This window comes from Daldinia loculata, assembly GCF_022478755.1.
Source record: "Daldinia loculata strain CBS 113971 unplaced genomic scaffold F4817scaffold_15, whole genome shotgun sequence".
Lineage (NCBI taxonomy): Eukaryota > Fungi > Ascomycota > Sordariomycetes > Xylariales > Hypoxylaceae > Daldinia > Daldinia loculata.
In genome coordinates, this window is record NW_026054869.1 from 193,233 (window position 1) to 214,990 (window position 21,758).

At 48.6% G+C, this 21,758-nt stretch overlaps 6 protein-coding genes across 6 annotated transcripts; 4 read left to right on the forward strand and 2 right to left on the reverse strand.

The window, feature by feature from the left end:
• Positions 1-203: 203 nt before the first annotated feature.
• On the forward strand, positions 204-3,126 carry F4817DRAFT_332907 (Phosphodiest-domain-containing protein). The gene is made up of 3 exons (XM_049302710.1): positions 204-1,220; positions 1,276-2,245; positions 2,298-3,126. The coding sequence occupies exons 1-3, from the start codon at positions 327-329 to the stop codon at positions 2,717-2,719; spliced, it is 2,286 nt and encodes a 761-aa protein (XP_049160521.1). The 5' UTR covers positions 204-326; the 3' UTR covers positions 2,720-3,126.
• Positions 3,127-3,374: 248 nt separating this feature from the next.
• On the reverse strand, positions 3,375-4,244 carry F4817DRAFT_314422 (uncharacterized protein; the record flags this gene model as incomplete). The annotated part of the gene is made up of 2 exons (XM_049300397.1): positions 3,375-3,954; positions 4,144-4,244. The coding sequence occupies 2 exons, from the start codon at positions 4,242-4,244 to the stop codon at positions 3,375-3,377; spliced, it is 681 nt and encodes a 226-aa protein (XP_049160522.1).
• Positions 4,245-5,063: 819 nt separating this feature from the next.
• Positions 5,064-6,800, forward strand: F4817DRAFT_54553 (P-loop containing nucleoside triphosphate hydrolase protein). The gene has a single exon (XM_049307622.1). The coding sequence runs from the start codon at positions 5,416-5,418 to the stop codon at positions 6,538-6,540; it is 1,125 nt and encodes a 374-aa protein (XP_049160523.1). The 5' UTR covers positions 5,064-5,415; the 3' UTR covers positions 6,541-6,800.
• Positions 6,801-9,326, reverse strand: F4817DRAFT_54398 (uncharacterized protein). Its single transcript, XM_049307621.1, has 5 exons — positions 8,592-9,326; positions 8,326-8,402; positions 8,109-8,274; positions 7,799-8,055; positions 6,801-7,747 (listed from the first exon to the last, which is right to left on the reverse strand). Exons 1-5 carry the CDS (start codon positions 9,191-9,193, stop codon positions 7,062-7,064), a joined length of 1,788 nt encoding a protein of 595 aa, XP_049160524.1. The 5' UTR covers positions 9,194-9,326; the 3' UTR covers positions 6,801-7,061.
• A 1,669-nt stretch (positions 9,327-10,995) lies between these two features.
• Positions 10,996-14,248, forward strand: F4817DRAFT_332923 (uncharacterized protein). Its single transcript, XM_049302711.1, has 3 exons — positions 10,996-11,361; positions 11,692-12,495; positions 12,658-14,248. The coding sequence occupies exons 1-3, from the start codon at positions 11,358-11,360 to the stop codon at positions 13,587-13,589; spliced, it is 1,740 nt and encodes a 579-aa protein (XP_049160525.1). The 5' UTR covers positions 10,996-11,357; the 3' UTR covers positions 13,590-14,248.
• A 1,347-nt stretch (positions 14,249-15,595) lies between these two features.
• On the forward strand, positions 15,596-20,701 carry F4817DRAFT_54671 (uncharacterized protein). The gene is made up of 2 exons (XM_049307623.1): position 15,596; positions 15,778-20,701. The coding sequence occupies exon 2, from the start codon at positions 15,939-15,941 to the stop codon at positions 20,547-20,549; it is 4,611 nt and encodes a 1,536-aa protein (XP_049160526.1). The 5' UTR covers position 15,596; positions 15,778-15,938; the 3' UTR covers positions 20,550-20,701.
• The last annotated feature ends 1,057 nt before the right edge of the window (positions 20,702-21,758 follow it).

A 21,758-nucleotide genomic window follows, 5' to 3' on the forward strand; every position in this document is an offset into this window, starting at 1 on the left:
TCCTATTCCGGTAATTTTCAAATCCCAAATAGGCAATTTCCATTTCCTAATCCGGACGAGCTTCCATAGAAAAAAAATTCGACACAATAACCCTTCGTAAACTCAGGGCATTTGATTGGCCCGATCTAATTACCGGACCAAATCGATAGTGACTTGATCCCCTGTAACCGCTGTACGTAAGTTGCTGCTGCGGCTGCTGCAACCTCAGATTCTGTATTCTGTATTCTGTAATCATCCTTAGAATAATTCGGCAGCTTCGCAACAACTTGTCCACTGGCCATGAACGCGTTGAAACAGTTTTATATGCGCGCAAGTATTCGCCCAAAATGACTCTCAAACCTTTAAACGTTACCGATGTTGAGAGGGATGGATCTTTCCTTTCCCCCAGCCGCTACGACGATGATGCCTCATCGCTACACAGTCGAAGCGACCAGGATACTGATAGCGAGGATGACGAAATACTAGCTGCTGCACGAAATAGCAAGGAGTTACGCGCACGCGATCGCATGGTATTGATGGAGGAGGAAGAATTAGATAAGCTAATAATCGATTCGAGGGCCCGAAAGGAACGGGAAAGGAGAGGGAGCAGTCTTCAGAGACGGGGCAGTAATATTGCGCTACCGAACCCAATACGCTTACTGAGAAGTTATAACAATACGCGATCGGCGAGTGCGATAGATGATAACGAGAGTTCGGTTGAAGATTTACACGACGAGAAAAGGAAGAACAGACGAACACGAAGGAAGGAAAAGAAGCATCGCTTGCTCAAGGAAGCGCGCAATGGCGAGGATGGACAACTCATGTATGAGATGGAGCAAGGGGGACTTAAGGATGGGAGCTCTACCGGCGATAGTAGTGAGCGAGAGGATAGCGACGAACTCGATCGCAAGCGCTTAATAGGAGGATCTGACGCCAAGGCTGCAAAGACGAGGAAGTGGAAGAAATGGCTACTCATACATGCTACTATCATAGTTGGTGTCGCGTTTCTGACCCTCGTTATTTGGAAGCTTTCTATGGGCAAGAAAGGAGCTACTCCTCCTCCTCCTCAGTTGGTCAGCAATGGTACAGCTTTGTTCTTACCGACTACCCTCATTATCAGCTTGGATGGGTTTAGGGCAGATTTTCTAACTCGGGGTCTGACGCCAAGGTTGAATGCTTTTATCAAAGAAGGCGTGTCGCCACTCTATATGACCCCGTCGTTCCCGTCTGTGACATTCCCTGTAAGTCGCCCTAGTCAAGCCTTGGTCATTGACTAATCGACTAATACGCTCACAGAATCATTACACCCTTGCGACTGGCTTATACCCAGAATCCCATGGTGTAGTCGGCAACACATTCTGGGATCCGGCCTTGGAATCCGAGTTCTATTATACAGACCCTGATAGGAGTCTTGACGCCAAATGGTGGGGCGGCGAACCCTTTTGGGTGACTGCTGAGGAACAGGGTGTTCGCACCGCCGTGCATATGTGGCCGGGAAGTGAAGCTCACGTCCTAGGCAAGGATCCGAGCTTTTTGGACAAGTACAATGGTAAAGAGAAACTACCTAAAAAGGTCGACCGAATCCTCGAGTTTCTCGATAAGCCGGGCGTGGAGAATCCAGATGCGGATCCCACGGACATAAGGCCGCAAATCATAGCCGCGTATGTTCCTAACGTTGATGCCGATGGTCATCGCTTTGGCCCGAACAGTACTGAGATACGGTCGACTATCAACGAAGTTGATACAATGCTTGATCAGCTCTTCCATGGGCTGGAGGCAAGAAATCTTACTGACATCGTGAATGTCATTATCGTCTCCGACCATGGTATGGCTACCACGGATATTAGCCGGATGATACAAATTGAGGATCTAGTGGACCTAGATAAAGTCGAGCACCTCGACGGATGGCCCCTAGTTGGCATTAGGCCCAAGAATCTAGACGACCTGCAGCTGCTGTACGAACAAGCTGCCGAAAAGGCCAAATCCAACCCTAACTTCGATGTGTACCTGAGAGATAAGAACATGCCGGAGCGGTATCACTTTAGCAACAACGACCGCATTGCACCGCTGTGGATCGTCCCAAAGACCGGGTGGGCGATCGTTAAGCGGGAGGAATTTGACATTAAGGAAGCAAAAGCGAAGAATCTTGTTTACCACCCCAAAGGTCTACACGGTTACGACCATGAGCATCCTCTGATGAGAGCCATTTTCGTCGCCCGTGGGCCTGCTTTCCCACATCAACCCCACAGCAAGGTGGAGGTGTTCCGTACGTCACCCCTTTCCTTATTTTAGTTTAATTGGATACTAATTACGTGCAGAAAATATTAACGTGTACAATATCCTCTGCGACTCCATCGGTATGCAGGCCATGCCGAATAACGGGACACTGCATCTACCCCTGAAGATCGTCGGTCTTCATGACCCGGAGACGGTCCTCGAGGAGCCAGCTGATCCTGTTAAGCCCGAGACGGCTTCTACTGCCGAGACAACTTCTACCGTAGATGTCGCGACGGAGGCAATGTCTATTCTCCCTGTAGAAACTAGCTCCGAGGTTGCTCAGCCCTCTGCGACGGTCGGTGTGGATCCCATACCCGAACCCGTTGGTGATAAACCGCAGGAGCAAAATCCTCCAGATAACAAGGACGAGGGTGACGACTCCGCCTGGTGGGAGAATGCCTGGGACTGGGTGAAGGATAAGTTTGACGGACTAGTCGATGCGGTTAAGGGAATCGGTGAATAGTTCTGATCTTTCTCGAAGCTGTATACAAGTTTTGGGCCTTCTTAGTCTTTTGTTTGAGCGCGTCTGCAATTTAGCGATGGACACATCCTATGCGCATGGGAGGTATTCACTTGGAAGGGCATTGGCGCTGGTGGCGTTTTATACCTGGTTTAACACAGTGCGGGAGGATCTCCTCGGCTTGGATTTTTGTTGGGTTTCTTGATAGAAGTGTTGTCTAGAACTGTATTCACACAGAAACACTGTTATTGATTTTTAATTCGAAATAGAAAAATGTGTGAGATGATGTAATATGTAGTAATGTTGTCTGTAGTTGGCTGATAGGGGGCACACATTAATTCCGCTGATTTGGGCATTAAGATCAAACTATGCTTTATTTAATCCCGATGATCTATATTTCAAGCTTGAGCATACATATAATATTGGCCTAGTTATTAGATTCCGATTGAAATAGAGGTAGTTATCATCGATATTTATCAAACTAATGGCATTTACTAGTCTCATTGGGGATTCAGGGGCACTTCCTTGGACCTTGATATACCTAATGCCCAGTCCCCGCGCCTGACCACTTCTATGGCACTGGTTAATGTCAATTAATAGTCTAAGCAGGTTAGTTTCTTAGCTATAGCTGATGTAGATGTTAGATAGAGTGCCACTATCAATCCTCAGGACTCTCTAACTTCCCAACAGACGCACAAAAGCTACACACTGCAAAAAGCCTCTTCCATCTGATTATGGTCCTTGTCCAATAGATTTCCTGATCATCTGAATCCAACCGTGTGCAGAAGTAGCAATCCGTAGGTGGTTGAGCAGACCAGAAAGGCTGAGTCGCAACCTCGACGAACCGATCAGCAAGAGTGTAGTAGAACTCCGGTGTTTCCATGCACATGGATCTGAAGGTGTCGTCGCAGAAGATCCAAAATCGCGTCTTGGCTACGAAGTCGACGAAGACGGATTTAGCCCAGGCGTTGTCTAAGTCATACGCTATTGCGACGCCTTTCATGAAGTGGCTGAACTGCATGCGGGTTATATTAGGACTTCTAGTGTGCTCCTTGCCTAAGATTAGGTACCGGATTGTGTATTCGAGTTTCTCTTGCAGGGCTTGCTGGATACGGTTCTTGATTTGTGCTTGTAGGTCGTCCGGGCAGAAGTAATTGGCTACGCGGAAGAGGTTCGTGGCGTCGTTGATTACAGCTGGGATATAGAGGACTGCCTTGATATCTGGTGGTGATAGTTGGCTTTTACGTTAATGTTATGTTTATGGCAATTAGCCATACCTTGCCTATAGATCCAGGTAATGACCCCATTCACATAGGAAGGAATTTGTTCGTGAGTAGTTACTACGTTACTCTTTGCTTCCTATCCATGAAAACAAGTATATTATATACCGATCTAATAGGGGCTATAGCCTGTATGAAATCACTTACGGAAAATTTGCCATAGAAGGCTTTCTTGAAGCATTCAGAGCGACTAGCGAAGATTTGCTTCTAGACCTTCCAGGTACGGTCGCCGCATATAATAGTAGCATCTTTCGTAGAGTCGTCTTCGAGATGCCTGCTTACGAATCTATATTAATGGAGAAGTATATCTCTTTTCTTATGAGTCTTACTTCTCATGCTCCGTGGTCGTTACTGAAACTATTATATTTGTTGTAGTAAACGAGGAGAGTCGTGAAATGTGTAAGTTCTCTTCGTGTTAACAATAGATTTTTGAATAAAATAAAAATTCCAAGCTTCTATAAACTTCATATCAGCTTGTAAGCTAGATTTGGCAGATGTCTGCCGGTAATTCAACGTCCTGGTTTAGTTCGGATCCTAGTTACTTACTTGTTAGACTAAACTGGCAAGACTTGTCAACAGCACGGATAGAAATCCGTATAGGCTCCAATATTATAGACTGGGGCGACCACAGGCACTTACGAAAAATAACTTAGCCTATGTATATACTAAGAAGGATTTTTATTGGTTGATCATCAATACATCTATGTCTTATTATAGGAAGAGGGGCTGCTTACCCAGGGAGAGAGAAGATGGAGACCGTTCTCTGGATTGACCAATGTAGGAACGTCTACTGCCTTTAAGCTACGATGTGGGTTAGATAGACCCATCATAGCTATTCTGGCTTACTGTATTCTACTCGTTTCTGCTGGAAGGAGGTCTCGTGACCGCTGGGTTTCAAAGTCTCTTGGATGATATAAAATTGGTATTAAATATACCTCGAGGAGTGAGTTCGTAAGAGCCGATAACTACCTCCTATGTATTGTACTTTAGTAGAAAGGTGTTGTTGCGGTCAGGAGGTGATGCACTTATGCAATCCATGGTGCAGATCAAGTGGGCCTTCAGCCGCAAAGCGCCACAGCTCTGCATCATTGGTCGTCTCCACCTCCTCCGAGGACCCTCAATTCAACCTAGGTACCTTATTTACGTCATGGCCCCTCCGGTCCCTGGACCTCGTAGCCCCACTACGAGGCTGACAGAGTTTTTCCCATATCATATCGCGATAAAACTTAATCGGCTTAATTCATCTCTAAACCCAAATTTCTCCAATATTCAACCGTCGCGGACGGCAAACTCAATGGCGCATAACTACTCCGCATAATCCTGGCACACGCCGATAGGCGCGATCGCACGATGAGAATTGGGTTTGGGGTATATTCATCTCTTAAGCCGCCGTAAATTACCTAGGTACATACCTCCATAATGGCAGCGCCCCTGAAAGCCGTCGGTGGATTCGTCCCGCGCGCCGTTTTCGAGGTCTCGCCCTCTATTACGCGCTCGTATTTCCTAGGCCACCACGCCGGCGCGCTTACCTCCATGCGCAAGGTTCTCTCCAACATCAACCTGATCCTAGAGTGCCGCGACAGCCGCGTGCCCCTCACCTCGACGAACCCGCTCCTCGAGTCCGCGCTCGCCGGCCGCGACCGCATTGTCGTGTACACCAAGGCTGATTTGTGCGCGCCTGCTTCCGCGAACCGCTGGATCGACAAGCAGAAAGAATTACTGACGAAATTCCACTCCGGCTCGCTTGGGATCGTCGCGGAAGAAGGAGAGGGCGGATATGGAGGGACGGAGGTAGTGTTCACAGATGCGGGCAGCCCGCGATCGATTAAAAAGTTGATAGACGCGGTTAAAGAGCGCGCCGTGGCGTCAGACTCCCTGACGGGCTTGCGCGCGCTCGTCGTCGGCATGCCGAACGCGGGCAAGTCTTCGCTGCTCAACGCGCTGCGCGCTGAAGGTATGCAGCTCCCGAAAGCGGCGCGAACAGGCGCGCAACCCGGCATCACGCGCAAGCTCAGCACACCCGTCCGTGTGATTGCCGAGGACACCGCCGCGGGGCTAGAAGGCGGCGTCTTTGTGGTCGATACCCCGGGTGTCTTTGTCCCCTACGTCACCGACGTCGAGGCCATGCTCAAGCTATCGCTAGTCGGCTGCGTCAAGGACGGCCTAGTCCCTGCCGAGACTGTCGCCGATTACCTGCTGTTCCGGCTGAACCTGCGGGACCCGGAAATGTACGGCGAGCTCAGCGCGCCGACTAACGATATCCGCGAGTTTCTTGACAATATCGCCGTGCGCACGGGTAAGCTGCTGAAGGGCGGCGTGCCGAGTCAAGAACAAGCTGCGGACTGGATCGTACAGCAGTGGCGCAAGGGTAATCTGGGCCGCTTTGGGCTCGACGACGTTAGCGAGGAGACCTTGGCTGCTTTGAGGGCGAAGGCGCTGGCTGGTGGTGAGCAGCATTTGAGTATGAACCAGGCTAGGAAGAGGGAAAAGGAGGCGCGGAAGGTGAGGAATACCGCCAAGAGGCAAGCTGCGGAGGGAAGTTGACGATTCGGATGAGACATGAACTATATATATATACCTATTTGAAGGCAAATTATAAAACACATGTATTAGTCGAAGACGACATATGGAGCCTAGGCGTCTACGCCAGTATATTGGTAATCCGTATCGTCATTGTACATAATGTACCTAAAGTTCTACAGTAAGGAAACGCTATTGAAATATAGCAAGGTATCAGAGGGGGTATATTGTAGATACAACACCGCGCCTGTAAAATAGCAAAAAAAGCCTCTCCACGAACAGGTGCTCCGTGTCCTGAGACCTTGTCCCAAGTTCCTCAGAGCCCCCGACTCTCCCGATCAACCCATTTGAAGTTTTGATAGTACAGCTAGAAAAGTAGAAGTAGAACACCATTGATAAACCTCCTTTTAACCCTCTGAAAAGAACGCCTTGGTTTCCCATTTGCGCAAAACAACGCCGAGCAATGCAGATATAAGCCTACCTAATGTACCTGGAAGCTAACCCTTGAACGCCAAGTTGACTGTTAAATGAAGCCGTCAATAACTTTAGGGCGTAAACTCTTGCTGCCACTTGACCAAATCCCGTGTCAATATGTCCATCATCTCGATACAAGACATATCCTTGAATTCCTTTAGCGAGGAGAGACCATGGTTGACTCCATTGGCTACCGACCCGTTCGTAGTTATACCGACATTTTCGTGTTTTCTGCTGTCGCCGTTCACCTTAATTGAAGGTATTGTGGTGACGGATCCGTTGCTCGCACTGTTCTGTTGTGTACCAGCTCCCGAGTCTGATAACGGCTCGCTTGCGAGCTCGACCTGCGTTCTTGTGATGTATTCTAAAATGTTATTGGCGCGCCTCTTCATATCTGTCATAGTAATCCTCGAATTCATGCCCCCCTTTGATTTGCCCTGCTTGCCGGCAGGCTCGTGATTCGATTTTGTATGTGATGTGCCGTTCTCGTCGGCATTTCTTGTAATATCGCGCGACACCGACCTCGCCGGTGATTCGTCATGATCACGATTATCGCGGTCTTTAGTATATTGATTCCTGCCTTTCTTTTTCTGGTTGGTTGCCTTTTTCTTATGGGAATTTGTGGGAACCGGGACCGCAGGAGGCGTATCGGGAGGGGGCTGTGATGAAATCGGAGGATCTGGAGGTTGCGCGGATTCTGTTGCCCTATTTACTGCTGCGCGAACTGCCAGAGGCATTTCTTCCGAGGGGTCGGAGTCTAGGTTTGGGTTAGCTAGTCACGCCTTTAATACTGCCGTTGGAATGTTACCATCAGCTCGCCGACGTTCAGCTCGGCCTTTTCGCTTATTGGCGGCCTCGACTCGTCTCCGCTCTTGCTCTTCACGGCGTTCGTCTCTTTCGGCCTTTTCGCGCTGATTCCTTGCTGCGTTCCGAGACTTTTTTGACGAACCGTTTCGGATTGCTAGTTCATCCTCCGACTCTTCAGGGGGGGCGGATTGAAGCCTTTCAATTTTTGGGGAAGGAGATTTGGAAGTTGTTCGCTGTCGTTTAATACCCTCGACCTTCCTATGGACTTGTTAGCCGAAGCACCAAGCCTTGTTAATATTTCAGGGACGTACTCTTCACTATCATCTCTACTTCGCTTGGGACGTCTTGACGGAGGTTCTGTGGTTTCGGGAATCGCATCTTCCTTGCTTGCTTCAATTGCTCGGCGTAGTTGCTCCTCTTCATCGTAAGCAGCATCTCGACTGTTCATAGTAGAACGCCGCTTCGATGTATGCGCAGCTGCTGAGGAGCGTGAGTTTTTGGTTGGATTGCTTTTAGGGGAAAGCGCACCATCTTTAGCTGTGGAGGTGGCTCGTGAAACAGCTCGTGAGGGTCGGTGGATGGGAAGAAATATCGAGTATTTTTGCCTAGGTGCCATAATGTTAATATGACGATTGTAATGGATTGGTGACAGGGAAGTCAATCTTGGAAGGGGAAAAGGGAGTTGGAGAGACCAAGATCGGCAGAGGCGCGACCGTCAGCACTCCGCCGCAGCTGAAGGGTCACCCAATGCGACTGTCCTCAATTTGCTTCCAGGATTTGATGATGAGACTCACCCATTGCTTGCTGTAAATATCTTATGTAAATCTTTTCGGCATCTTTCGCAAAAGTACTGGACATCTTCGAGATTGGACTCTTCGGCAAAACCGACACAAGCACCATGCTGCCATGTATTGCAGAACTCGCATTGTACATAAAAGCCAGCCATGTCGTCCGTAACTTCGATAGCGAAAATGCGGTCATGGTCAATTGTGTCTCTTGGATCATGCTTCGAGTTCTCGTCGAAGGGCGGTGGCCCTGGGTATTCATCATGACCGCAGATGCAACGTACGGCCTCGTCATCCTCTTGAACCTCGTCGCCAGCAGATGCCATATCGGATAATTCTATCTTGGATTGCTTTTCTCGGTCGTCTTCTTTCCCGCGCGTACTCCGCCGACGGAGGATGGGGTCGTCGTTCGTTATAATTGTTGAATCCTCGGGGGGTTCTGAAGATAAAGATCCACTACCAGTCGACTTTTGGGGTGAACCAGTTTTAGTGAAGGCTCTCGTGCTTCGCTCGACACGGCCAGATGCACTGGACGCACTCGAGCTATTATGTGATTGTGATTGGGTTGTTCGCGCACGAGAAGAGCGTCTAGTCGGAGAAGTACCGGCCATAGCTTGTGGGCGTGGAGTGTGGGCGACTGGGCGACAGGTCGGATTGAGATCGGGGGGCTTAATGTGGGAAATGGGTTAAACGCGACGGCGATCTAAGTAGAGAATGGAATTGGGAAGTATTCTCTTTAGGTCTGAGCAAGGAATAAGTGAGATTATAGGTGATTGGGTCGCGACAAAGACTGGATGTGGTTGGAAGAAGGTGAGGAGACAAGAGTTGCTCCAGGGCGACCGCGAAGGAGCTCTTGAAGGAATTCTGGCTACGCGAAGTCAGAGGAAACAGGATAAGGACCTTGCAAATATACCGTCAGGTCTATCATGACTAAATTCGATATTCGTAAAAAACTGCGTCAGTTTGCAAAGGTAAGAGTAATAGAGGGGGAGGAATGTGTGTTGGTTAAGGCGAACAAGAGGGTCACTTTTTTGGAGGAGGTAGGTAGTAGGTAGTAGGTAGAGCAACATTGTATTAGGTATTGTTCCTAGCTGGCCCTCGCTCGGGCGCGGGCAGACTCGCGCGACCAAGCGACTTAGCGACTTAGCGACCATCCAGCAGGGGACCCGGCAGCTCCTCAGGTGCTGTGGATGGTAAGGTTTTTTCTTTCTTTTTTTTCTTTTTCGGGTTAAGTTCTTAGCTTGGATCCCCAATTGATCCGGGCCCTCTTTCTCGTCGGCCTTCCATCGGTCCGTCCAATTCATTGGTGGTAACTGTACAGGTGAGCGCGGGGCACCGTACTCACATGTTACTGTTCACACCGTATTTTGCCCGATTAGCATTAGATATGCATGCATGTGTCGATATTCCCATACGCCCATACGCATACACGAAGGTGGGAGATTTACCTCATCTCATACGCCGGAGGAAGATAAGTTACCTACCTATGTTAGCTGGTTACCTAGGTACGTTTTGGTCGTGGCGATGCATTGTTCACATTGGTGCGCTCTGTGCCTACTGAAATATGAGATAGGTTGTAAGATACGTATGCATACCTATATCTAATATTGGTATTGGGAGATACCTCGATAAGTTTATGTTGGATGCATTTTGGCTTTTGGGTTTCGATGCTAGAAGAATGCGATTAGGTAGCGTTGATTGGAGATGGGGAAAACGATAGGAGGGGGATAATGGACGTCACTTTACCTGATGTTCCTGGTGTAGCGGGCTGTCTTGCCTGTACCTATCGGGACGGGATGGAACACAGTATATGAATTTAGCAATTGCAAAGTACCTACCATTCATTATGTACCTTAAGTACCTGTGTTCCGACCAATCTGACTTCCAATACCTACCCAACCGCACTTCAGTTCGAACTCATTTACATAAAGTTCACTAAGATTACTAATGGGGTAATTTCAGGGTTGATTGGCCCTTGTACCTACGTATTTCGTGTATTTCGTACAGTACATCGATCCCTAAACCCTTTCGTGTGACAGTGTGGGCAGCCATCGCTCAGTCAATTACATATCGCCAGCACAACTGATCTCCTTACCTTGTAGGTACCTGCCACCTTACTCAACGTTGCCGAAACTTATTAGGAACTCCCACCTGATTCTTCCTCATACCAAAATCCCAACAACGAACAAACATCTTTTTGCTCTTGCTTCTGCAACGTCTTTGCATACCATTGTCACGGCATCGAGATTTCTACTTAGCTTGTACGAATCGGTCCTTATCGTAAATCCATTCTATCAATCTTCCCCGCCAAAAGGGGGACCTTCTTGAATACGGAACACCACGGAGACTCGTCTTAGGTTGTATTGGTCATCTAAGCCCACCACCTCGACCAGCTTCCGCGGACTGTCATTTCTGTATGTACAAAAAAGCCCATCCGGGATCTTCTGCTTTCCAAAAGCAGCGGGACGCTTGCTAGAGGCTCAGTGGCACTTTCTGGCTAGGGTCTAGCAGCTGGCTCCGATAGAATTGCCTACCATTTACTTAGAGGTCCGGTATTAATCTTACCATAAATATATAGAAAAAGGAGAAGGTCGCTGCAACGAACGCAACCACGAAATTGTGTATCCGCCGTCTTTGAACCTGTCTCGATCGCTGTACGATAGCTTACCGCGCGAACCCTCTTCTCTTGCTCTAAGTGGACGAGTTGAGCAGAGTAGGAATATATTGGAGGAGACAGCTGGGCTGTCGGTGCTACAATTGTAATAGCGGGATGTAATGGGTACGTCGTTTCCCCGGTGAGGGACATCCGCCATAGAAAGGAGATGATTGCTAGAGCCGACACGCTTGTCCGCCTGAAAACTGGCTGGGCATGTTGATATGGTCTCGAAAATTGCCACCTGCTCTTCCGCGTCACACTTCTGCGTCGCTGTCGGGGGAATGGCTAGAGACCCATATCTCAGCGAACCGAGCCTCTAACAAACTCCGCGTCGCATTCAACATATGACCGTCAAGGACGACTCTTAAGTTTCTTTTACTACCATGTGTTTCTGCGTTGTATCCCCGTTGAAGGCCGTTTGGCTAACACTCTCGCGATTTGCTCGCGGAGCAGGGCCTTCAGAGAATATGTCTCCCGAGTCTTCCTCACTATTTCCTGACCGGCCTATTCGACCTCTTCCGAAACGTCGACTACGTGAACGACTTTCTCCAGATGTCGCTGATAGCATTCAATACCCCCCCGCGCCTCAAACTTCAGCGCCCCTGTTTGTCTATCCATATAATGCCAAGGAAGATTTGGCGTCGTTAGGCGCCGAGCCTCTAAGTGTAGCACATCGAGAGAATGCAGCTGAATTAGGGCAAGAAGCTGGTCTCCGTAGAAACGGCCTAGGTAACGAAAACGACGGTCATTCACTAATTGGACAAGCTCGGAGAGCTTTCGTATCACGACCCCTCCACGATTCGCCAGGACATGCGACTCGTGCCCCTCTACGACAGGGTCAATCTCGACAACCAAATCCGCAGCCACCGCCTTCTACTGCGTCCTCCGCAGACGGTTACGATTCCTTTGAGAATACTAACAATAAGAAGAAGAGGAAAATTCCAACTGCTGGTGAGACGATTTTGAATGGGACGCACGTGTTGAATGATCTTGGAGCGCTAGGAGTATCATCGCCCGTAGCAACAGGCAACGAAGGATCTTTAGATATTTCTGGATCAGCTTCTGCAGCTTATTATCAATCTGGTGGTCTTGCAACGGGCGGGCAAGGAATTTCCGGCCCCGGCAGAGGTAGGTACGGCCGGGTACGCAATGGTAGGAGCCCATTAAGAACCCTGTCAGACCCGAATGGCAACTGGGGAAACCGGACCCCTAATAAACTCAGACCAGGTGGTGTACAATATTCATCGCCGCCTGCAGGTAAGCCTCGTTTCGTTGAATTTCTTCACCTTTGATTATCTCCCTCTAGCGAAACGTCCACATCCTTTTTCTTTTTCTTTTTCTTTTTGGCAGCAATCTCTAGGCAACAACATGATACTATTCAAAAGCAATTAATCACTAACATATCTTGCTTCGTTATAGGCGAGAATTCCGGGATTATCTCCAGTGCTATCGCCAGTGCAGAGAAGCTTCAGGTACCCCAAGGCCAAGAAAATATCAGTCTTTTACACCAAGAAACATCTACGAAGTCTAGTCCAACCTCATCAGCACAGTTTACCTTCACGTTTGATTCCCAAAACCCTGTTTCTTGGCCTGGCTCTGATCCGGCGCCGTCAAATATGGGGCCCTCAAACCATATGAACCAGTCTCATTCGGACTCTCGAGACTCGTACAATGGTCTTGGTGCTAGATCTCAAAATGGATCAGGCCCGCCCCCGAACAGGCCAGGAAGCATGCAGGGAGGAATCAACGCAGCAACCAACGAAGCAGGCAAAGGAGCAGCCCAGGGTAATGTGCCACCGAAGAAATCGAAGCGTCGCGGCAACTCCCTCTTGCAGGCGGCCAAACAACGCCGTAAAGAAACAGAATTCCAGAATTTCCACCACCCACCGGCTCCAGAGGATATTTGGATATGCGAATTCTGCGAGTACGAACGGATCTTTGGCCGTCCACCTGAAGCCTTGATTCGGCAATACGAGATCAAAGACCGCCGACGACGCCGTGAAGAAGCAGAGCGGCGTAGGTTATTGGAGAAGGCGAAAATGAAGTCGCGCAAAGGCAAGAAGGCAGGCAAAACGCCAGCGAAGAATAACTCCAATGCCCCTGATCGCAACCTCGCGTCTACGGCTGGACACGCTCCTCCTCCTCGACCTCATCTAAATGATCATGATGAAGATCGGGGTCTGCACCAAGGTCAAATCCACGAAGAAGATCAAGAAAACGGTTATGATTTTGAGGATCACTACGAAGAAGAGGGACTGGAAGTAGATATGCCTAGTCATCCACGAGCACGCGGTAATAAGGGTGGTGGAGGAGTGGATAGTAGTCTTCAAGGCTTCTACGTGAGCCAGTGACAAGTGTCCGACTCTTGTCTTCGATTGGTTGGACTATTCGGTATCCCAGCATTGATAGCGTGTGTCACGGTCGCCTTCTCAACTCCTATCGCATTTTCGAAACACTTCTTTCGCATCAGTTCTCTAGGAGCACCAGCCTAGATACGTCATCTGCCCGGAGTTTGAATCCCAAGTGTCGTTTCTCGCCTTAATATTGTTCGACTCGTATGTTTCTCGCAACCCAAGGCCATCTATCAACCGTGAAGTCTCGTCGTAGCGCTTCAATTCACCTTTTCCAACCCCGGAAGAATAGTAGCCACGCAGCGGAGGGTAAATCATTCTTATGAGCTAGACCAAGCGAGCATCCACGAGGGTGGCGTCTACAGCCGAGAATCATTGTCAATATCTCTAGATCATCAAAAATGCACGTATCGTGCTATGATTAGTACCCCTTTTAAGCGCTGTCATTAGAAATGCCTCGGGGCGTATAGACCAGATAGATCATAAGAGACTATCGATCACATGCATTGGCTTATTTTTAGTTCACTCTGTGCTCTTGCTTCATGGGCATATGCAATATGCTTGGCTTCTGTAGTTCCAATGCCATAGATCTTTTGTCTACCCATTAATATTAAACAAACTTGGGTAATAGTCTACCTAAAGGGCAAGATGAATTAAAGGGGGCCAAACGTAGTGGAGCACGTGTGCGATGCTCCCATTTCACATCTATTGGGCTCTATCACTAGGTACTATATCTGTCTGACGCTTGGTAACGTCACCTGTGTGACATGGCTCTGTACCTACATAAATATACGTATAGTCCGATCTATTGATGTCTACTCTTAACTGTGGCATCTTTTAGTAGTAAATCAATTCAACGAATATTTAAATATAAAGAATGTAGCCCCCCCATTGAGAAGGCAACGCTAAACCATGGCTAATAACCTTAAGCATTTCTAAAATGCCTACATCAATATTCCGTATGGGTATTAGTAGTATATGTATGTACCTAGGGTACGTCTGCGTTAGTTAGTCAAATGACGTCATTTAAAGTCGGATTAAAAGACTAGGACCCGCCATCCACATTTGTACTTGCGGTAACGCGCATTGAAAAAGTACCTAAGTTTACTGTAGTTAACTAACTACATAGTAATAACTTGAACGTTGAGGAATATAGAAGCCTAGAAAGGTACTTAGATATACATGTATATCGTGTACCTGCAGAGATTTCTATTGGACTATTTTATGCCAATTAATATAAAAGTTACCCAGGTATATAATTTGAGAATTGTTCACGTAGAACCAGTAGTGTCAAAAAAGACGTGGCCCCATGTTTAAAATAAAGTTTTGATTCGCTGGCTGTTGAGGCCAATGGTAAGATGGGTATTAAGTTGAGTCTTTTTTTAAGGGGTCTTGAGGGCTCCAGTATTAGCCACGAGTCCGGTTGTATGTATGCATCCAGATCCTCTCTATTAAAGTGTTATTGCCGCAATACATATATAGCTACATGTAGGTTAAGGTAATCTGGCAGTCTAGATACATGTATGTAAGTGCCAGAGTGGAGTTTGATGCGTGGGAAGCAGCAGTAACCCCACGTAGATATTAGAATGACGGTACTGTACCTATTCCGTCTTAAGTTGAACCAGCTAAGTGGATAGCGCATAGTGTCCACTACTTAGGTAGTTTGTTAGTGTGGCTTAGGGTGCCCTTTCCCTTTGTGTCATCATCATACCTCGACTTCCTAGGATTCCCGTTCCTGAGAGCTTCCCAAAGTCTTTTTTGTTCCAACGCGCCGGGAAAATCCATTTCAAGTTTCGCTTACTTCCCGCGTTTCTTTCAACACAAAGCCGGTTTGAGATTTTGAAATTTATGATCGCGGCCTCACACAGATCAGATCTATCTACGCATTAGTTAATAATTGTATTCCCATGCAGCCTTTATTATAGTCGATTCAGACCAGGCCTCGAGCCTGCGGGTCGCTCAGTCAAGATGTTCGGCTCGTCGCGAAGGCATCGGCCGCCAAACCCTGTAAGTACCTCATCGGCCTGTCTCTAGTTCATCTCGAGTCGTCGCATTCCATTGTCTTAGGGCGCCAAATATCAATTACAATATTGCACGACCCGTGCTTCTTTATCCCCTGAGGGCGCTAGTGTAGATGTCTCTCGGGTCGCTTCGTGGTTGGTTGATATGAAGGGGGTTTCCCCATTAGGTTGGATGGGACGATTCACTCATCATGACGACGACATATCATCGTTTTTTATTTCCACTTGATTATACATCGCATATGCTAATAGCTATTCCGAAATTCCACAGCCTGTGAACTCCAGAACCGCGGACCCAAACGCAGCATCAGCCGCCGCATCCGCCTTCATGTCTGCCTCAAACCACAAACCCAGCAGGTCGCTCTCGTCGGCTGCTGCGGCTGCCGCGCTCCGAGCACGTCCTCATACGCCTACAAACGTAGGTGAAGTTCAAACAAAAAGGACGATACGTCGAAGTACCTCGATATCTTCAGCAGGAAGTGCCGCCGCAGCTGTCCATGGTTCGCGCCCAGCGGAGCTTAAAAGAACGAGTAGCTCAAGCAGTATGGCAGAGCGTACATTTCGAAGTCCTTCGCCGCATCGAGCTGGCTCGATACAAACGACCGACGAACGCCCACCGGTGCCTCAAATACCCCCAGATCATAAAAAGGTGTTACGCCAAGCTTCCACAAGTGTGGGAATGCAGAATTTTAAGACCGCATCGCAAAAAATGAAGCCAGGACAGTCTTCATGGTATACCGAACCATCAGGCGACCCAAGTAACGTAAGGACATCTGATCTGCCGATGAAGACACGCAAACCCGAACCGTTAAAACCTCAGAATATCCCTACTTCATCGCAGAGACCAGATAGCAGGAGTTCTTCAGTAAACTTTTCATACCCGACTGTTTTTCGAGCCCAGTCACCACCTGCATCTCCTACCTACACGCAGGTGCCACAATTTGCAAATCCACTACCTCGCAGGCCCGCTTCGCCACCTAGGTCGAATAGAGCTTCTATATCCTCGATTACAAGCGGGAAGTCCGATCTACCGATGGTATACGACCCAAATTCTAGGAGAATGATTCCAAGGCCCACGATAGATAATGACTCCTACATCAAGGAAACGGGAGAGAAGCAGTCGAAAAAGAAGAAATATAACGGGACTCAGAGAGAAAGCAACTACCTCGAGAAAGCGACAGGCATAAGGACAAGAGGAACTGCCATTGACATAGACGCGAGTGAACGCGATCCGCCAAAGCGAGAGGCACCAATCGTCGAGACACCGCCAAAAGCAGAGGAGTCGCGGACATTGGGGGATCCCACAATCAAGGCTATTGCTACAACACCAGGACCGGTACGGCATCAGGAGGGGCTAGATAACAATAACCAGTCATCAAGATTACAAGGTGCACACGTGCCGAGGATCGAGAGCCCGTCTCTCCTCCAGACAGCATCTAACTATCCGGGTCGAATCTCACCAAATTTAGTGACAAAACCAGATGTTCCAGATGAGCCCGAGGATGTCTCTGACGAAGACGATGCTACGAATCAGCCATCTCGAAAGGTACTCGAAGCGCTAGACGCAGTACCGACGAGACAGTCGATTTTTGAGAGACCTCAAGGCCCACCGCTTTCAAGTGAATCAGCTCGAGTAATTGTTAGACAAAGTCAAAATGACAGATTTATAGAACAAGCCGACTCCCCTATCGATGGTGCGCCAGAAAATAAGTCTCTATCCGCGAAAAACAAACCAGTTGTAGAGCTTTCTAGTAAAGAAAGTTATGCACGACGATCGAACTCAAACAGCCCAGCTCGACAAGCTCATTTCTCAATAACTCCATCAGATAATCTCGCAGTACGGCACATCCCTTTGCCAAGATCGGCGTCGCCTATTAAGTCAGCTCTCAAACGTACTAGTTCAACGTCGAGAGAAGTGTCTCCATCGGAAAAAGGCTCAGAAATTTCAAGATCTCGCGACGTGTCTCCACTACAAGAGGAGACTACAACACCTCGTAAAAAGTCGGTCCGCGTTAGTTTTGATGACCGAACTATGGCTACAGTGGTTGGTGAATCTGCAGGAGATACAGACGAGTCGGGCCCACCAAGTCCACAGCAAACTAAGCGGCCTTGGTACAGTAATATCGGGCGAAGTAAGAGGAAAGACTTTGCTCTCGAGGACGACGAAATTATGAAACCTCGGCCTGCGTTGCCAAGCTTTGGAAGTATTAGGGAAAGAAAGCCAAGGGAACCCGAAGAACGACCTCTTGTACGCCCACAAGAGTTGGCCCATTCATCTGATTTGCGCTCATCCGCCCCAAACGCGCCTAGTAACTCTGGGACTCCTGATGAGCTGCCGTTAGGGCAGTCAAGCGATCAGGTTATAGGTTCAATTTTTGTTCGAGAACAAACCCCACGAAACGCACCAAATATCTCAAGGTTTAGGGAACCATTGCCACCCGTTGTGACCTCGGTGGAAGGAAGTGGTTATATCTCAGACAGCATCAAGAGCTCCGATTCCGACGATGAACTCCTCAATAGCATCGGAGGGGCGAGTGATACAGAGGATTTTCCTAACACACAGATTACCCAACCAGATACCCAAGATAATTCTCAAAACAACTCAACCATTCTTGAGAAAAAGTTTGTCAAATCAGAGGCAGTTGTACCAAATGCAATTCAACTTCCGCCGCATGATATTCCCGAAATTGCTATAATACAACCCAGTCCAAAAGTTCCGGAGCGAGGTACATCCGCCGCAAGCGTTCTAGAAGAACCCTTCTTCGACGTCCCAGGCGGGTTCCCAGATGATGGATCAGACAAAACACGTGATATTCAGCCTTCGTCGCAGAGTATTAATAGCAATGCCAATGGCGATGCTTCCCCCTCCCCTATCTTCGAGCCAAAAACAATGGTACACTCTATCCAACCTGGAGTACTCCCTCAAACTACACTCGCTACAACAGCTCTATTAGACGTAGTGGATAATGAGTCTACAGACGACTCTGCAAGTATATACAGTGATGCATACGAAGATCCCTGGAATGCCGAGGGAGATGGTTTCTTGTCTTTGAATGCTGTTGTCGAGAAGCCTATCGACAGAATCGCCCCATCCCAATTGTCAGAGTTACCCGGTGATGCTCCACAAGGGCCTCATGAGAAATATCAACTCCCAACCGATAAGCAGCTTGGAGCCGCTGCCAATATCTTGGAACCGGTACGACATCAAGATGATTGGGAACAGGCAAAAGCCTTTTGGCGTAGTTTAACAGCCGAGAAGAGGCTTCAGCTTGAGCGGGAGGCTATGGAAGAGGCCGGAGCTGAAGGGGACGAGGACGAGGTTGAACGCCCTATTCGAAAGAATAGTGTTCAGAAGGCAACTACTCAACAGCGAACAGCAACTGAAGCGCGGCTTAGAACGTCGACACAGCCTGAAGATGTCTTATCTACCAACTCCGCAAAAGTTTCTGCAGTCAAGTCTAAGTCCAAAGCTACCCAAGAACCCCCTCATCAACCAGCGACATCATCGCGGATGCGCATGTCCCTGCGTAGAGAAAAGCCCGGACAGGCTTCAGATGGCATGCGAAAAACAATGAGGTCTCATACTGGGGGAGGACAAGCCAACCAACCTTCTCGCCAGGCCATGCAGAATGGGGAATCCACTCCCGTCTCTACAAAGCCAATTCAACAACAGGCACAACAACCTACTCAAAAATTACCTACTAAAAGAGCAAGCAGCTCTTTTCCTAGTGATAAACCTCATTTACAACGCCGCGGGTCTGATGCTAGCGACAGCAGCTTTAAGCGTAACCGCGCCGCCCGTAACAGCGGATTCAGCCTCCGCAGTTCCATGCGCCCATCATCTGCCAATCCAACTCAAGACATAACTAGAAGCTCCGGACGGTTCAGCCTACGATCGCTCTCGCCAACCGGCTCTTCATTCCGGCAAAGTTTAGCTACTAATGCTACGAGTGGAGCACCAGCCCCTACGATGCGGCGCACCCTACGATCTAGTAGTGTGTCAAGTCAAGAAAGGATCCTCCCATCTATCCATTTCCCCTCGTTTGGTCGGTCGAATAAGAATCCTACAACAAAGCGTTCCAAGAGATCCAGTCGCCTCGGCGACTCAAGCGACGAAGACGAAGGTGAAATTGCCGGCTTCCGCAGCCGCTTTGACGATTCTAGTGACGAAGAAAGTGTTCGTCCCAGTACTTCAGCACAGGCAGGGCCTCTATCAAGGGGAACTCTTAGAGGATCTGCTACTGGCGCAGCTGGCTTTCGGAAATCCACGCCTGTGCCAGAAGTAGACGAGGATTCACCGGCGTTACCCGACAGTGATGATGAGATGCCCAGTCCTATGCAGAGCCTGCGAAGGAAAGCCCCCATCGGCGGTGCAGGTTTAGCCCGTTCAAATTCCGAAGCTCTGGGGACTGCGATACTGACGCGATCACGATCCGGTCGTGGCGGGTTTGATACTTCCGTATCGACCCCTACTACACCAAATAGGGAAAGGCGAAGCTCCCTGATGGGGATATTGAGACGCAACAAGAGAGCCGATCCCGCAGGTAAAATTCAACGCTCCGGGCTTGTGGAGAGCGCAGCTAGGCGTGATACTAGGTTGGAGCGAAGTAGTGAGCAATTAAGAGACCTTCGAAGCGACAACTCTTCCGGTCTAAGGCTCCAGAAGCGATCTTCCGTGAAAAGAAACGACAGCTGGCCCTTAGGCGAGCCATCTGGGAACGAGGGTATAAAACGACCAAGCTCGGCCGGCAATCTACTCGGTGGAAGTGGCACGGGGGGCGCCGGTCAGAGGCCCGAACTGAATGACAGACGAAGCACGAGCCTAGGACTTCCCACAGTATATCAGAACGAACGAGATGAGGTGATTGTTGACGGTGTAGAACATAAGAAGAAAAAGAAGTTCGGTGCACTGCGCCGGATGTTCGGTCTAAACGATTAGAAAGCGTTTACTACCGAGAAGAAGCAACGTAGGGTGTTAGTGAAAGGAGGACGCCGAACCGCGTCGTTACGGTGCGCCGGCTATCATTACGAATCGCGACTTTCTATTTGTTCACCAAGACCGCGGGAGTTTAGGAAAAGGGCAAAGGGCTCGGGAGCACATTGAGACGGCATAAATAATTTCCAAGTTGATACCCGTTACCCGTGCGATTGGCATAAGCTTGCAGGTAGACCTACCCAGCCCACGATACTAATAGGGCGAATGATTTTGTTTCTTTTGTATAAGATAGGGGGCGTACACGCATATGCGGAGTCTCTTCGGAAATCACGCGTTTCTAGTGGGGGCGATACTCTTCGCGGGATTTTTTATCATTTTTCAAAGTCGAGTATGTGATACTGGCATCCACTGGGAACTACTTGCAGAAATGCGCAGTCAGGCTAGAGAACGCGAAACGCGCAATGAAAACGAAGGGGGGTGGGAATCAATATATGTCTTATCAAATAATGTAATGCAAGACTCGTTTAACATACATGGTTAGCCCTCTATCCCCGCAGGGGAATAAAGAGAAAAGAGAAATGAAACGTAATAATTTATTTGGCGCAATCTGTTTGCGGGCACTGGGGAAATTTGGAAGCTATCGTGAGACCAAGCTTACCTTAGGCCGGGGTAGGCCTCAACCCCCGCGCTAGATTTGTATGCGTGGGTGGTACATGATGTACTAACAATAAGAGAAAAAAGACCCATTGCTGGGCGTGGGGCTATGGGGCTATGGGAACAATATTTGCAACCATCGTGACCTCGGAACATCGGAGACGGAGGAGTGCGGCTCTATGTACTATGAACCGAAAATACCACTGGGATGGGCTGAGTAATATAATCCGAGTCAGGGTGACATTACTCAACAAAGAACAAATTCAAAATGACACGCGACGAATGAATCAGTACATAAGGTCAAAGAAAACCGTGTTATCATTGTGCATTTTGGATGCGCTGTTAGAAGTTCGGGAGGCTCAGAAACTAAACTCGAACAAGACTCGGATCTACAATCGATAAGGGTAAAAAAGCCTGTTGCGGTGATAATGGCAAGACTGACGAGACGGAGACTTCCCACAATCATAAGGTAAGGAAAAGAAAGAAAAAATTGAAAGGAGAGGTCATAGGGTAGGATAAGTGTAAAGGTAAAGAAAGTAGCGAGTAGCGAGTGGCGAG

Excerpts from the sequence above, each read along its gene's own strand:
- F4817DRAFT_54671 (XM_049307623.1), top strand. The coding sequence starts at position 15,939 with ATGTCTGCCTCAAACCACAAACCCAGCAGGTCGCTCTCGTCGGCTGCT.
- F4817DRAFT_332907 (XM_049302710.1), top strand. The coding sequence starts at position 327 with ATGACTCTCAAACCTTTAAACGTTACCGATGTTGAGAGGGATGGATCT. Across the intron at positions 1,221-1,275 it reads TCCCGTCTGTGACATTCCCT|AATCATTACACCCTTGCGAC; the intron begins GTAAGTCGCCCT and ends ATACGCTCACAG. Across the intron at positions 2,246-2,297 it reads CAGCAAGGTGGAGGTGTTCC|AAAATATTAACGTGTACAAT; the intron begins GTACGTCACCCC and ends AATTACGTGCAG.
- F4817DRAFT_54553 (XM_049307622.1), top strand. The coding sequence starts at position 5,416 with ATGGCAGCGCCCCTGAAAGCCGTCGGTGGATTCGTCCCGCGCGCCGTT.
- F4817DRAFT_332923 (XM_049302711.1), top strand. Across the intron at positions 12,496-12,657 it reads ATATTCATCGCCGCCTGCAG|GCGAGAATTCCGGGATTATC; the intron begins GTAAGCCTCGTT and ends GCTTCGTTATAG.
- F4817DRAFT_54398 (XM_049307621.1), bottom strand. The coding sequence starts at position 9,193 with ATGGCCGGTACTTCTCCGACTAGACGCTCTTCTCGTGCGCGAACAACC. Across the intron at positions 8,056-8,108 it reads AGTAGAGATGATAGTGAAGA|GAAGGTCGAGGGTATTAAAC; the intron begins GTACGTCCCTGA and ends ACAAGTCCATAG. Across the intron at positions 7,748-7,798 it reads TGAACGTCGGCGAGCTGATG|ACTCCGACCCCTCGGAAGAA; the intron begins GTAACATTCCAA and ends ACCCAAACCTAG.